The sequence below is a fragment of the Mytilus californianus genome, unplaced genomic scaffold (genome assembly GCF_021869535.1).
Source record: "Mytilus californianus isolate M0D057914Y unplaced genomic scaffold, xbMytCali1.0.p SCAF_2, whole genome shotgun sequence".
NCBI lineage: Eukaryota > Metazoa > Mollusca > Bivalvia > Mytilida > Mytilidae > Mytilus > Mytilus californianus.
The window spans coordinates 71,236,062-71,253,080 of record NW_026262668.1 but is presented as its reverse complement, the minus strand read 5'-3'; the positions used below and the strand labels follow the sequence as shown (position 1 = coordinate 71,253,080).

General features: G+C 33.4%; 1 protein-coding gene across 9 annotated transcripts in view; it reads left to right on the top strand.

Annotated features, from left to right (window-relative positions):
* LOC127728052 (cytosolic phospholipase A2-like) overlaps positions 1 to 14,630 on the top strand; it is a 60,776-nt gene extending 46,146 nt beyond the window's left edge. For all 9 annotated transcript variants that reach the window (XM_052235228.1, XM_052235233.1, XM_052235227.1 and 6 more), the window contains 3 exons: positions 8,716 to 8,894; positions 12,868 to 13,054; positions 13,666 to 14,630. In XM_052235228.1, the coding sequence (XP_052091188.1) occupies positions 8,716 to 8,894; positions 12,868 to 13,054; positions 13,666 to 13,985 (686 nt within the window). In that variant the 3' untranslated portion in view covers positions 13,986 to 14,630. The remainder of the gene's footprint in view (positions 1 to 8,715; positions 8,895 to 12,867; positions 13,055 to 13,665) is intronic.
* Positions 14,631 to 17,019: the final 2,389 nt, after the last annotated feature.

Sequence of the window (17,019 nt, the reverse complement as noted above, 5' to 3'; positions counted from 1 at the left end):
TCCCTAAAGATAGTTTAGTTGTTATTTTACAAGAAAATATTGGCAAAGCCAAAGGTATTATTCATTGATTCAGTTCAAAAACTATTGTTGTTCAAATAAAGGCAAGAATTATAACACAATTGATCATCACACTTCCGGTCTCGTGAATTTAGTACCACAGTTTCAGCGTCAATTTGCATGTGTGTCTTGTTCGAAGTCGTTACAATAGAAAAAAAATATGGGTATCATAGTTAATAATTTTAACCAATAGACAAGAGACTATGTAAACAGTATATATATATACATATATATGTAATCTATTAAAGAATAGATAAAGATCCTGGAAGCATGAAAATCACAAAATATTATCTATTTTAAGGTATTGCCTTGATTGTCCTTCTTCTATTTCTTACTCCAAATGTCATACAAATATTTGTTCCAATTACCCTACAACAAGCAATACACATATTATTTCCGTAGGAAATTTTTTCGAATGTATCATATTCCTTGATATAAAAGTATTCAAAGAGGACAAGTTGAAAGAGAATTGAAGAGTAGGTATAACTCATACAAAATGTTAATTGTACTAACACTTTTAAATACCTTGATGAAACAACCGCACATTCTGAGCATAAATTGAAAGGTTATACGAAACCATAACACTTATGTAGCGTCAATTTCAGTCGTTCTGTTTCATAACTCTTTTGGAGCAGGTTTTGTTGCGTAAAGTATTAAATCGGGCGCTTAGAAATGACAAGTTGACAATGTTTGAAAGTTGAAATCATCACGTGTGTCATAGGTTCTAGTTTGAAGTTGTTCATCTGTATCAATATCAATATGAAGCAGACCTTTTAATTTCGGTAGTATCTTTAATTTCAAGATCACTGGGATAGATGAGATGAGAGATGTAAGCAATCATTGAAATGTGGGTTATTGGGTGACAGAACATCATCAATATATCTTAATGTGAAATTACAGAACTTTGCAAGATGCTTGAATTATTCCACCAAACTCAACAAATATGTTGTTCATCAAAGAGTCCAGCGTTTTGATGACTTCATCTTCGGTCTACTAGCATTTGTTGTGGGAATCAGTTAGATTCTTCACAATCAAAATTTTCATGACTTGAAACAACGAATTTGTATCTACGTTTCCTATTTCTGCAGAAAAGGCTTGGTTGTTTAATGAGAAAATGGATTCGATCTTTTAATTGAGCATGTGGAGTAGTAGTGTAAAGCGTAGAAACATCAAAGGTTTTGATATAAATGCAAAATTGTAAAGATTTTGATTGAAGATTTTGAGTAGATCTTTAGAATAGTTAGGAATCCACATCTGTTTGACACCACTGGTTGAATATCCTTCGTCATTATATTGCTGAATTCCTTCTTATACCGTGGAAAGAATGGTTAAAACTTTAGAAAGTTTTTTAGTCGAACCTCTTGACGACCCATCTATATTTCGTTCTTTAAGAAGTCTTTTTTAAAGTTTAGGTATCCAGTATAAAGATTTTCATCATCCTTTTTGTCGAGCCTTCGACTTTAGTCGAAAAAGCGATACATAGCGATCCTACACTCCGTCGGCGTCGGCGTCGGCGTCGTTGTCGTCGGCGGCGTCCACAAATATTCACTCTGTGGTTAAAGTTTTTGAAATTTTAATAACTTTCTTAAACTATCCTAGATTTCTACCAAACTTGGACAGAAGCTTGTTTATGATCATAAGATAGTATCCAGAAGTAAATTTTGAAAAAACAAAATTCCATTTTTTCCGTATTTTACTTATAAATGGACTTAGTTTTTCTGCCGGGAAATATTACATTCACTCTGTGGTTAAAGTTTTTAAAATTTTAATAACTTTCTTAAACTATCCTGGGTTTCTACCAAACTTGGACAGAAGCTTGTTTATGATCATAAGATAGTATCCAGAAGTAATTTTTGTAAAAAAAAAATCCATTTTTTCCTTATTTTACTTTTAAATGGACTTAGATTTTCTGCCAGAAAACAACACATTCACTCTGTGGTTAAAGGTTTTAAAATTTTAATAACTTTCTTATACTATTTTGGATTTGTACCAAACTTGGACAGAAGCTTGTTTATGATCAAAAGCTAGTATCTAGAAGGAAATTTTGTAAAAAAAATAAATCCATTTTTTCCGTATTTTACTTTTAAATGGACTTAGATTTTCTGCCAGGAAACAACACATTCACTCTGTGGTTAAAGTTTTTAAAATTTCAATAACTTTCTTATACTATTTTGGATTTGTACCAAACTTGGACAGAAGCTTGTTTATGATCAAATGCTAGTATCTAGAAGGAAATTTTGTTTTCTTCCAGTTAACATTACATTCAGTCTGCAGTTAAAGTTTTTTAACATTTATTAGATTCATAAACTATCCTGGATTTTTACCAAACTTGGACAGAAGCTTCTTACAATCAAAAGATAGTATCAACAGGAATATTTTCATTGATTTACTTCCTCATTTTTGTTGAGACACTGGGTTTTCCGTGGAACCCTTACGAATTTTTATTTAATACTAAGGGAGAGAAGGTGAAATTTGAGATGTTTTAAAAAACTCCTCTTTCATGAATGATGTAGGGTATATGTCGGATTCCTAGTTTTGCTGTGAATTCCAAGTTGTTGAGTTATTCTTTCCAAATAATGTGTTTTTATTTAATATAATAAATACAAGAAGATGTGGAGTGAGTGCCAATGAGACAACTCTCCAACCTAGTCACAATTTGTAAAAAGTAAACAATTATAGATCATAGTACGGCCTTTAACACGGAGCCTTGGCTCACACCGAACAGCAAGCTATAAAGGGCCCCTAACATGACTAGTGTAAAACCTTTCAAACAGGAAAACCAACGGTCTACTCTATTAAAAAACGAGAAACGAGAAACACATATGAACCACATCAGCAAACGACAACTACTGAACATGGGGTTCCTGACTTAGGACAGATGCAAACAAATGCAGCGGGTTTGAACGTTTTATATGGCGCCAACCTTCACCCTAACCTGAGACAGTGGTGTAACAATACGACATAAAAGGACACACTAAAACAACATTTCTAGATGCTTTCTCTGCTGAAACATCAACATATTTGTCGTAAAGGGAGAATAAAACATCCACAACTTCGGGCTTCTTGAAATAACATTAACGGTACCAATTTTTCAGCAATAGATGCGCATTTCGACAATAAATGTCTCTTCAGTGATGCTCGAATCCACAAAGAGCACAAATCCATGAACTTATTGTACATCGTAGATTTTGAATGCCCTTCTGAATGTATGACGAACAGCGTTGACCCATTCAGATAAAGTGTACAATTTTGATGCATCTGGCTTGGTCCTGAACTACATCAATCTCAATCAGTAACCAGAAGTTTCTTCTTCCTGTTGATGGGCTGTGGAATCCAATATTTCCGACCTTTGTCTAACGACTATCTAAGTTTTTCATTGCTAACGATGCAAAGGTCTGCATTTATAACATAACCAGCGAATCTATATTTGAATGGGGAAGATGCTCAAGATGAAGTTTTACATGCCTGAGGGTAAAGGTCTGTAATACCCTCTTGCGGTTTAAAATATGATACGCAATAGCTATAGTGTATGTATATGAATGATAGGTGTAGTTTTATCTCTATACAGCATTTTGATGTTATCATCGTCAGTGTATTTGTTGTGGGAATCAGTGTGGTTCTTCAAAAAGTAAGAATTTTCATATCCTAAAACAAAAGGAGTTTGTATATACGATTCACATTGTTTGATGAGACGACGTAGTCAGTATTTCAATTGAGCATAGGGAAAGGTTGTATTATAAGTAGAATAATCAAACGTTTTGATATAACTGCAAAATTGGAAAAAATTTTATTACAGATGTTGAGGTAGATCTTTAGAATTTTTAAGAAAAAAACATATTATCTACACCGCTGGTTGAAAAAATGACAGTAAGAACTTTAGAAAGATATTTTGTCGAACGCCTTGACGACCCGGTTATATATCGGTCTTGATAAAGAGTTTTGTAAAGTTTAGGTATCCAGTAAAATGACGGCAGATTTTTAGAGTTATGTTACTTCTGAGAAATAGGAAAGTGGCAGAAGGGAAATTGAAATCATAACGGATGTCGATGATCCTTGATTGAAGGAGTGCATCTATTTCAGTTTCAACAAAAAATATAAAGATAAGTAGAAGACTTCCAAGTTTCGGTAGTGTTCTTAATGCTTAGATGGCCGATATTGGTAAAATGCTAGCACGCGTTGAATGGCTTAGGCAAGATGCTTTTTGTCTTTGATAAGGTTTTACTTGACTTCAGTTTCACATGAAAACAAAACAAGCAGACCAGTAGTGGTGCCAATAAACTCATCATAGATTCATGGATTAATAGTGTGTGCGCCAGATGCGCGTTTCGACTACACTCATCAGTGACACTCGAATCAAAAAAAGTTAAAAACGCCAAATAATGTACGAAGTTGAAGAGCATTCAGGACCCAAAAGTCAGAAAGTTTTTTCCAAATAAAGCTAAGGTAATCTATTCCTGCGGTAGAAAATCCTTTGTATTTTAAAGAGAAAAAAAAAGTACTGTAAACAGTTAGTTTATAATTATGACCATATCAATGATATCTGAAGTGCTGACTACTGGGTTTGTGATACCTTCAGGAAGTAAACAATTAGTATCCATTTGCAAGTCGACTGTGTGTTGAAAATCCATTAGAGTTGACAAATGTGTTGTCGGTTACAAAGTCCAGCCTTTTGATGATATTGTCTCAGATGCGTTTGTTAGCGGGATCAGTGAGGTTTGAACTTTCTCGCAAATTATATTTTTCGTGACCTAAATTAAAAATTTACGATTCCATTTTTTGCGAGAAAAGTCACTGTCTGATTAGAAATGTAATTGGTCTTTTGATTGATCAACAGGAATAGTACCGAGGGTGTAAAAAAATATAAGTGTTTATTGCAAAATAAAGGCAACAGTAATATACCGCTGTTTAATAGTTATAATTGGATTAAGCAAAAACAAATCCGGATGACAAACTAAAACCGAGGGAAACACATCAACTATAATTGTAATTTTTGTTTTTGAAAATTTTGAATCGAAGCTTTAGAATTTTTATAATCCACGACTTATTGACACCGCTTGCAGAATATAATCATACAATATTTAAGTCATATTTTACTGTAAACAGAATGGTAGTGCAAGAATCTTAGAAATCCGTTTAGGGGAAAACTTAGCCTGCTGTTTTTTTCGTTTTTCATGAAAACTTTTGTGAAGTTTTGGTATTCAAGAAGAGAGGTTTAAGATTCAACTTTTTTTTGTCTCATGAAGTCCAAACGACCAAGTGAGCTTTTCTCACCACTTGGCATCCGTCGTCCGTCGTCTTTAACTTTTACCAAAATCTTCTCTAAAATTACTGGGCCAAATTTAACAAAACTTGGCCACAATTATCAATGGGGTATCTAGTTTAAAACATTTGTCTGATGACCCCGACTGCCAACAAATATGGTCGACATGACTAAAAAGAGAACAGCTACTTTAAAACAACCAATCTTTGTGTACTTCTGTTAAGATGCATATAAACTGCACATTTGTAAAGATGAATATAAACTATACACGTGTTGAGATGCATATAAACTACATCTGTTGAAATGCATTTAAACTAACTGTGCATCTGTTAGGATGCACATCTTTAAAGATGCATACAAACTGAACATTTGTAAAGATGAATATTAATTGTGTATATAGTCAAATGCGTTTTGTTAAAATATACTTTTTCACTTTTTTTGTCTTTATGAAAATGTTGTTTGTGCTGTATTTAGACCCCTCTTCCAAGAAATTTGTCTTTCATGCACACGTATAAAAATTGCGGTTTTTATCCAACGCAATCATAGGTTTGAACGTTGTTTTTAATTTAGACTTGTTTATATTTTTTCGTTTGGGCTTGTATTATGTTTGCCTTCGGTTTATATGATCCGTCCGACTCTTCAAAATTCAAGAGTCTATCCTAAATTGAGGTAAATTATATGGCCTTCCAAATACCGTTTCGATTCTTAACATCACTGAAGAGACATTAATTGTCGAAATCAGGATATGGTGTACTAATTTTTGCACCTTTTGTTTGCGGTATATCATCTTTTCCGCAAGTCTATTGTTTTCTGTTTGGTATTAAATTATTAGTGAAGATCCATTTTGTTACATCTGGTGATCCCTTTATTTGGCCATCGCCAATGGCAGTCAGCAGGGTTTAAGAACATCCGTTGTTCGACCTGTTAGTCAAATGCGTTTTGTTAAAATATACTTTTTCACTTTTTTTGTCTTTCGGAAAATGTTGTTTGTGCTGTATTTAGACCCCTCTACCAAGAAATTTGTTTTGCATGCACACGTATAAAAATTGCGGTTTTTATCCAACGCAATCATAGGTTTGAACGTTGTTTTCAATTTAGACTTGTTTACATCTTTACAGATATACAGTTTACATACATTTTCATAAATGTACAGTTTATATGCATCTTAACGGATGCGCATTTTATATACAGGTTTACAGATGTACAGTTTATATGCACACAACCGGTAAACAATTTATGTGTATCAGACGTCATCTTGTAGGAGTTATTGCCCTTAAATGACGGATTTTTTAAATGTTTGTCTATTATCTTGAAATTATAATAGATAGAGAGAAACTTTACATAGAAAATAGAAAAAAATTATCAGCAAAAACAAGATCTACAAATAAGTGAACATGGCTAAATTCGTCAGTCGACTCCTTATTAGAGTTATGTTCTTTTTATGACGAGTTTTACAATTCTGTTTGTGTCTTGCCTAATATATTGCAAATTATAATAGGTAGCTAGAAAACTGTAAATAGCAAAAATGATAAATTATTGAAGATCTACAAATTAATGAATATTGTCGAAATTGTCGGTCAACTCCTTATTGGAGTTATGGCTCTTTAAAATTGTCATTTGTCTTCCTATAGTAGTAATGGTCCTTAAACGACGATTTGTAGCCTTTTCCGTAGTTTTTTGGCAAAATCTATAGAAGATACAGAGACGCTGAAACAGAAAAATAATCAGCAATACTAGATCAACAAAAAAAAAGATTTTAGTCATAAATTATTTCTTGTCTACTATAAGTGTCCATTTTTGAAGATGCACATAGACCTAGATGAGCGGCACATGCTCTTTAGAGCCTCTAGCTTATTTTTAATACCAAAGGAGATGGGGACAATATATTATACTGAATGTTTATTATTCAATTCCAAATAGTTAAGCATGAAATATTCAAATAAAGAAAATATCTTTATGAAAATTACCATAAAATGAAATGATGATTACAGGACAAAGGTCAATAAAACTGGTGTATGTTTTGTACATCATTTGAAAATCTACTTGTAAATTTTTTCTTAAATAAAGTAAACGTTGTATACTTCACATGGTTTCTGTACGGTAAAAAGAGCGTTCATTTACTTTTATACCATTATATTATACCTTATAAAATTTGTCGATTCTAGTCCTATCAACTGACGGAAACTAGGTACATGCGATGTGCTAATCTTGATATGGGCATACGCACAGCACGTTCGTTAAAGACAAGATTTATTCAAGTCTTCGAATAATGCTGTATCTTATCATGTATATCACTGTTCATTTTTTTTAATATCTTTTGACAATAAATTGTTTGTCGAGTATGTAAAAATACTAAGTAAAACTGCAGCAAACGGTGTCAGACCACCAATTCACCCACTTCAATTTAGAACGTATGTAAAGGTAGCCCTTCTTGACAAAAATAGCGCTTTTGATGTCATTGTTTACTTAAACTAACAAACAAATTTGCAGAAATGAAACTTTTGGTGAAAGAGAAATATATGTAGACCATTTTGAGCCAAATTTACTTGTCCATGAGTTTGCATTAGAGGATTAATGCGCTCCATAGTATACTAATTTAAGATTTCCCGAAAACAAGATGTTATCTTTAGTAGTACTTTACTTCCGAACGGTAGTATTTCATTACAAGACTTTAAATATTGCTTGAAAATCGGCATGTATAAAAGTGATACAGGTGCAATTCAGGATATACCTTTGTATCTATGAAGTTAAACTTGAGGTAAAATATCCAGAAAGCTGTGAAAATTACAAAATTTGGTTGAATAAATGGGGATTTTGAATTGTTGGTCTCTACCCACACCAAAAACAGTCGGGTGTTTTTCTGGAGAGTGGTTTACTATTTACTATAATCTCTTGTAATGCCATTCGTTTCATCAAACGTTTCCAAGGTACTAACACTTTCGAATCTGTCAGAAACCTACTTCCTGTTTGCTGATACTTTGAATGTTTCAATACATTGAATGAACTCAATATTTTCAACCATTTATCAAGTACTATTAGCCAGAATTGCTATAGATTAGGTGTGCAATACTTGTGAATACTTGTAACGTGTAAGCGCTTTTATGATCTGTCAAACACCTGGCCTTGCGGTCATAAAAATTTCGAGCACGATTTTCGTACTCAGACTCAGAAATCAACCAATCAAAATCCTGGATTTGGTGTTTCGAGCACAAATTTTGTACTCCGAGTACTGAGTAAAGTTTAATGACCGAGAGCTCGGATTAGAAAGATGACGCGTGCAGGGTTTTTTTTACACTCGGACAACACGTGTTATGTGCACAGAGATCGTAGCATTTGATTGGTTTTCCTTTGTGTTGGTTTAAGTTTTTTTATTGCAAAATCTATGTGTGTATTTTCAGATCAGTTTGATGGTATTTTTGAACTATTTCCAACCACAATGAAAAAGCTGTACGTTGTTGATGGAGGACTGACATTCAATTCACCATATCCGTTGTTACTTAGGCCACAAAGACAAGTGGATCTTATCTTGTCGTTTGACTTTAGTGCAAGACCTACTGATGAGACACCACCATTTAAGGTAATTGTTGAACACATTCACCATTGCGCTTTTTTTAAGCATAGATGGCATAAAAGGAAAGAATTATAAATGAATTATAAGTATTTATAAGTTTTTCCCAAAATAATATTTATTTCTTTTAAATAAGCATCGCACAAGTTGGCACTCCAAGGCGGGTAGGGAGCAAGAAGGTGAACTTTGGTTTATTTTTATCAATAGTACTGTCTTGACCTTGTAGGATATGAATGATGCGTTCATTGTTGAAGACCCTACATCAACTGTCAAGATGAAGAACAGGAATAAAAGCCCTGCTCATTGATATTTTTTTCCCCTATGTATTGTGTGCGATTTTTTCCCATGTACAATTACTTCACATCCTTTTATTTTCTCTTATGAATACTGACCCATGTCACTCCTCAATGAAGGGTCTTGCTGGCATAAGTCCAATATCTCGAAAATGAAAAGTAAGAAAAAAATGAAAGGGAGCTTCCCCTAATGTTACTAAATGTTGTGCTAAAATTTCTTTTAAAATCTGTCGGAGTAAATTTTAGTTATCCTACGACATAGAAAGTGTAGACGGGCGGATGAATAGACGTGCAGAGTGATTACTATAATAGGGCACCCGCCAAAAGTCGACAGGCCATAATAAAGACGTAGTGCTGGAGATTGTGGTCACGCATGATGATACGCTATTGGCGTTCGTTGCATTTCGTCACATATATACTTTTTTCTATATCGGATTTTATCCGAATGGCGAAAGGATACCAGCGTGTGCAGAACATGCATACCTAGTTCTGTGCCTTAGAGGAAATGTCTAAAACACAACAGGTTAACGATAGGTGCAAAGGATGATTAATTACTAACATTCATTCGTCCATGCAGGTTTAAAAAAAACGTGAGGCATACGTCGTTCACATGAGAAAATTACCGAACCAAATATGGAAGATGCAGGTGATACTGTGTAACTGTTTACTGTGTAACAGTTTCACCCGTGGAGAAGGATGAGGACGAGGAAGAGCTTATTAAAAACTGTTTAGTTATTAAATAGTTTACGATTGAATTGTTATATGATAACAAAGCTTTTAGTTTATGATTTTTTGATAACTAAAGAAAATAAATTTTTGATTACCAAAGCAAATATTTAATGATTATGTGATTATGTTGGCAAAAATTTGGTGATTATGCAATTACTGGTACCTCCCCATGAGGGGCCTCGTTTGTTTTTCGATTTTTCACAGACGGATGGACAAACAGACAGACAGACGACTGGATGCATAAAGTCGTTACTAAAAGTCTAAAGAGGTCTTTAAAACCAATGTATTGGTTACATTATTTCTATCATGTTTTTAAAAGTTTTATAAAAACATTTCTTTCAAAAGAATATTCGTGATATCAATAAGTGCATCTGCCTCTTCCGCAGTAAGAATGTCCAATTCTTTATCTCTTCTACTTGATTTTCTAGCAATAAACACAATGCTGCTGAATTCATTTTCCTTATCACTTTCAATAATTTCGCATAGTAGTGTTGATACATATTCATGTTTTGATAAACGTATTAATTTCATAGATAAATAGCCAATAACATCATTGTCAAATAGCCACTCGTCTACGAGACATTGTTGCAATTTCATTCGGGCGATTGTTTTCTGTACATTCTATTTCATTCCATTTGCTTTCGCAAAAAGTCCTAAACATGTAGACATTCTGTAAAGAAAGAGAAATAGATTGGCTTGCCATCCCGGGGATGACGTTTTCAGTTTTTGACCTATTGAAGATGTGTGCAAGTTGCCAACTGGAGTAGAAATCAGACTTGTAACCGCATTATGTTAGTAATATGCAAAATGAAAGCAAAACAAATAAACCCAAATCAACGCTTTATTGATATTTATAAATGTATCGGATTGAAACTAGTAATGCTAGATTATAAGAGAGTTTTGTTTATTTCCGTCATCATGGTATTGACATATGCACCACTGCACGTGTTAGTTGTTCAACATATTTTTTGCGTCCGCATTTCGGCTATCATATAATTTTCGGTGGTGAAAATGCGGACACTTGCTTATTCCTATTTTGTAATCCAAATTTAGACAAATCAGTAAAAATAATTAAATGAAATGTTTCCTTGCATAAAATACGCAATGCCTATTGCTTTTCAACACATAAATTGCCATTCTTACATGAACAACTGTGTATTGAATGTGACACGCTTACTTTGGACTTTTTTCAAAATTTTCCGGTTTTCAAGCTTGTTGACATAAGCAATTTATAGCATGCAATTTCAATCACATGACACAGAAGTAAATCGTAATTAAGTTATATAGACATGATAACCTTATTGCAACAAAATAGAGATTTAATAGTAAACAAAACACCTTATTTCTTATATCTACAATGTATTTTATTTCAATTTTTCATAATTTTATTGAAAAGTGAGATATTCGTTTTCCGTCCGCATATCGGCGCTGTCCGCAGCTTATTAGGCGATTTTCCCCTAATGTAGACTTACCTTCTAATTCTATAAAAAAAAATCACAACTACTGAACAGGAACAATCATGGTACTTGTTTGTCTATGAAACTACACTATATGACCTCTGATCTGCAAAACCTACAAACAGACACAGAAATATCATCAAATAGTGAAATATAAGATTGATTGCACCTTGTATGGATAGTTCCGACACGTGTTACATGGGGAGCCCGTTTGTTTACAAATAATAATGTCACGTGATCACGCACTGACCGTCACAAATTTTTATCCTCCGCCATTATTCTAATTACACAATATTACTGTACTTGCACAATTTACAAATGCATAACACATTTATCTTGCGGACATGCAATGGGAATGTGCAAGGTTATCAAAAACTTCAAAAATGTTGCATATACAGTTAATGAAGAAGTTATTTCATCAAATAGATAATAAATTGACCGCCAAGAAGGTGTAGAGAACCACCTCTGGAGAACCTTAACATTAATAAGTAATACTCACCAAAATTTCTCTATAATTAACGCTATTTCTGTTGGAAAATTTGAGAAAGATGCTGATAAACCTATTTGGTGACACAGATTATTTTCTTGTTTTGACGCGAAATATATTCTTACTCTTAATGCTTGACGTAACAAAATTTGTATAGAATTATATTTTACTAAAGCTCAGTGTAAATATGCAGAAGCATGACAATACATTAATGATAAAATGTGTAAATATTTCTGTAAAAGAATATAATTTTACTTTACCAGTATACTTCACTTAGAATTACATTTGAGCGCAAGAAAATCTCTATGTGAATCGGCTGAATCCCGGGGTCGAAGTTCAACATATCAACGGAAATTTTTGCCGCGTGTGCTTGCGTTGCTTTAGATCAAGGCCACAGCTTTTCAACCAATCGGGGAATGTTTACTTGGGGCATACATCTATTTTTACTGCAGGTTTCGACATGTTTAAATCGGGATTATAAAAAAATGGAATGTTGTTGGTAGATACAAATGAAAATGATGAACACTTTTAGCAAAAGATAAATTGGATCGGGGGTCTATGAATTCACATTATTTGTACAACTCTCCTTACTCTTGGGAAGCGTGTGCTTTACATCGAGGCTTGCGTTGCTTTACATTGACGCCATAGTAGTTCAACCAATCGGGGAATGTTTATTTGGGGCATACATCTATTTTTACTGCAGGTTTTGGCATATTTTAATCGAAATAAGAGAAAAATGGAATGATGTTAGGAGATATAAAACAGAAAATGATAAATATTTTTAGCAAAAGATGAATTGGATCGGGGTTCTGTGTATTCACATTATTTGTACAACTCTCCTTACTGATGGCAAAAAATGGAATTTCCGTGACCTAAATGGTTCGCGAAAATTAATATTTATATATATATATAGTAAATACATTTACTTCGCTTGGCCTAATATCAAGAACCATATAATCAGCTGATAAAACGGAAGGAAGATAAAAATGTTACAAATGCCAATTTTTAATTTGTAGGAAATCAAGATTGCAGAATACTGGGCTCAAAAGAACAATGTACCGTTTCCACCAATAGACGTGAACATAATGGAAAAGGAAGGAGTAAAAGAGTGTTATGTGTTTGAAGATCGGAAAGATCCGAAATGTCCTACCATCTTACATTTTGTTTTGGCAAACATAAATTTCAGGAATGAGATGCAACCAGGTAATGTTTGTGTTGGTATTTTTGTGATTGATAGATTGATTGTCGATGGTTAACACCACGTCATAACACACGAGCCACGGCGAGTTTTATTTTGTGTATGTCTGTCCTAAAATAAGGTGCTGAAATGAACTTAATTCGTTGGATATAAACGAGGGTCTTGGTGGTGTTTACAGCAATAATAGGCAAAACACAAAAATAGAGAATAACGAAGCGTTAAAATATAAAGAATAGAGAAAATGGACAAAAAAATTAAAAAAACACAGAAATGATTACCCCAAAGTAACCCTCATGGATATAAAAAATAAAGGGGCATTTTGAAAGCAATTACAAATAGAAAAAATATTTTACTTTTGTGTCGTTCGGTCAAAGTGTTTGCTTATTATGAGCCATTATTGATGCAAAAGAAACTTTTTTTAAGCTGTTAAGCTGTAGGAAACATAGTTCTGAAGTACTGAAGTTACTAAAATACTACAAAGGTCGAGAATTAATATATGGGTGGATTGATTGTACCATGTTTGTTTTCACTGTCCTGAAAAATGCTCTTGATAATTTCATTCTATCAAAATGGTATTTTTTTTAAATATTTTATAAAATGTATATTTCAATTTTAGATGTACCAAGACAAACAGATGAAGAAAAAGAGTTTGGTGATTTCCAATTATTTGACGACCCAAACCGACCATATTCGACTTTCAATTTTAATTATTCTCATCTGGCGTTTGAAAGGATAACCCAATTAACGGAATATAATACTCTGCGCTTTAAAAATTTAATAATGGAAAAGGTTCGAGAATGCGTGAGAAAATATCAGGATTCATCAATTCGTAGACCAATTAAACTACAAGATATTAAGAAATTAAGATTAGGAGCAAAGGATAAAGAGGATAGATTGAAACAGTTTGTCGAGTCTTTTGATACCCCTGATTCATGATTGATAAACTGACTGCAGTTTTTGAACATTGATTGCAAGCACAAGAAGATAGTTAGTTGCTTATGTTGGTTTCTTTATAACGACATAAACACGAAATCTTATGATCGTGGGTAGAAGAAAGTTGTATTTACTTACAACATGCTACAGCTAGTACATATACCGGGGACCTGAAAATTAACAGTGTGGTTTATATAAGAACTGAAGATCATATTTTATGTTCAGACGTACCTTGAAATGTTCTACAGACGTTAAACAAACGATTGAACATGGTGACAATTTGAACAGTTTGAAATACATTAGAAATAGTTATTTTTATTTTTACATATCTACGTTTTGTTTTCGTTACCCATAATATTTATTTTTTACATGTCTACATTTTATTTTCGTTACCCATATCATTGTTGATGTTTAGTCAACTTGTTATTAGAAACCGACTCAATCCCGAAGAGATGTCATTGATAGACTTGTTTTTGTTAATCATAGTTTTTCTTCATTGTTTCGTCTAAATCGATGTTTTGCATTCCACTTGTTTTAGTAGTTAGTCGAAAAAATTTATACCTGTTTAAAGGTAAATTCATTTTATAAGTTTTTCTTATATTTATTTAATTGTTATCGTCTTTTTTGTAATAAATTTATCTAAAAATATTCTTCAAGGTGGGCAACAGTTATTCCAATGTTGTATAAGCAGCATTTAACAAGAGAATGCCAATTTATTACTTGTTACAGAGTTAACAAAATACTTTATAACGGATCGCTTTTGATGCCCGTTGGAAGGTAGGGGTACACGGTTTTTTTTCTAGAGAAATGCACGAAGACTCATTTCGGGCTACGTTGGATTGTGGTGATACACGCTTTTTTAATGCACGTAGACGATAGCGGGCTATATATCTGAACTTTAGACAAGTCCATATGCTCAAATCGATATTGAGCACCTTTACTTCATTCGCCTTTTTAATGATCGAAACATCTATTATATAAGATAACTTGAAAGAACCAAAAGTTATGCTATTCGTAAACTATCCTTTTAAAGCACTCTAATATAAGTTTCCTATGAAAACGGTGTTCTATACACACCTTGCAAAATGCTTTAGAAAGAACGAGTAGATGTTAAAATAAATACCAAAATGGTTTGTCTATATCATTACAAATAGCCATTTAATTTCGAGAAAAAAAACCTTTGACAGTCCATGTTGAAACAGCTGCCATGCACTTAAAGGACAAGAAAGGCGAAATATATCAAAGCGATATTCAAACTCCTAAGTCGAAAACAAACTGACAATGCAATGGCAAAAAAAACACGAACCCACCAAAAACCTGCTGTAATTTCAGTTGCTCCGGAAGGATAAGCAGATCTTGCTCCACATGTGGCACCCGTCGTGTTGTTCGTGTAAGTACAAATTCTTTGATAATTATAATTCGGTAGGTCACATTCTAGGGAAAGAGGCCTAGGAAGGATTGTGGTTACGACAATTGGGACATATCCGTCGCCATCTGTGAAACAGATATTCCATAACGGTCGACCAACTCGTGATAGCGTCCGTAAAATTTTCGAAGGGATGATTTCAACTTCACCACTTGGAACTCTTGGTTTTATATCTTCCTTGTATGCAGCGATCATCTATCTATGTGGTTTATGATACTGTTAAAACTGGTAATATCAATGTACGACACATTTGTCTGAAAAAAAAATTGTCATCAGGTACAGTAAATTGTATTAATATGTTTTGAGATTGATTGTTGTCTATCTTCCGATTTACATTTTTGTTATACTGTACCCTAGGGACTTTTTTATTTGAAAAAAAAAAACTACCATTCTACGTTTCTAAGTAGTTGCGATACTGGATTTCTCTAATCCTTTTCACTCGGTAAAATATACAAGAAAGTATTTTTAAAATGTACACATAATTAGGAGTTTTTTTACCCTTAAAAAACATTGTAAAGAAGAAGTCATAGCATATTTGAACCCTCTTACTTTCAGAGGTTTCGTTCACTATCTAACCAGAATGGGTTGACGATTAGCGCTTATTGTACAAAATAAGGAGATGGATCACATTCTAGTCCATTTAATTTTTATTGTTTGTATGATTATTATAAAAACGTATATAACATTCAAAAATAATAAAGATTGTATCCTGATTTCACCCTGAAAACATTTGGAGTTTAGTGATTCTATCATCACACTAACTCTTAGGTTCGTCAAATTAAGTGGCCGCTTTGTAGTTGGTGTCTTGTAATTTTGTGGCGGCAATTCCACTCGATTTTGATAATTATTTCCTTTGATTAATACAGATTGTCTGGTTAAACAATGTATACTCATTTTACTTAAATGGTCAAAATTGGTAAGATTAGACATACATTTATATACATTTCCGTGCATACGACGGGTGCTTTTTTTAATAACCTCCGTCAGGTATGCTGTAAACAAAACCTTTGGGAAGTCAAAAATATGGAACGTTTCAATGCATGAAAGTCAAAAAGGATATGGTATCAAATTAAAATTTTATCAGTAAAGATTGTGCTCAATATTTTACAGTTACCATGCCTCTATAAATCACATGTACGTCATATCGTATGTGCTGAGGTTGTTCCATTGGTCCATTGATTGATTGTTTTTACCATCCAGTAGCAAATATTACATGAATATTCAGGACGGTGCTTGTTGAGAAAACTAATCATTTTAAGTACATTGCACTCAGACAGTACCATTTACAAATATTTTAGAAGATTTAATCCAGTTTTAAATTTTTCATCTGGACTAACAAATCTGAAGATGTTTTCACAAAAATATGTATGTCTTATAAACTCTCAATTGCTTAAATCTACGTTATTTGGACTATGTTGGATAGTTGTCTTGGTGACAATCATACCACATCAGTGGCGGATCCAAGTGGGGAGGGGGGGGGGGGGGGTCCGGGGGTTGAAACCCCCCCTTTTTTTACGATCAATGCATTTGAATGGGGACATTTAGTTGGAACCCCCTTTATCCTGGATTAGGAACATCCCCCCTTTTATAAATGGCTGGATCCGCCCCTGA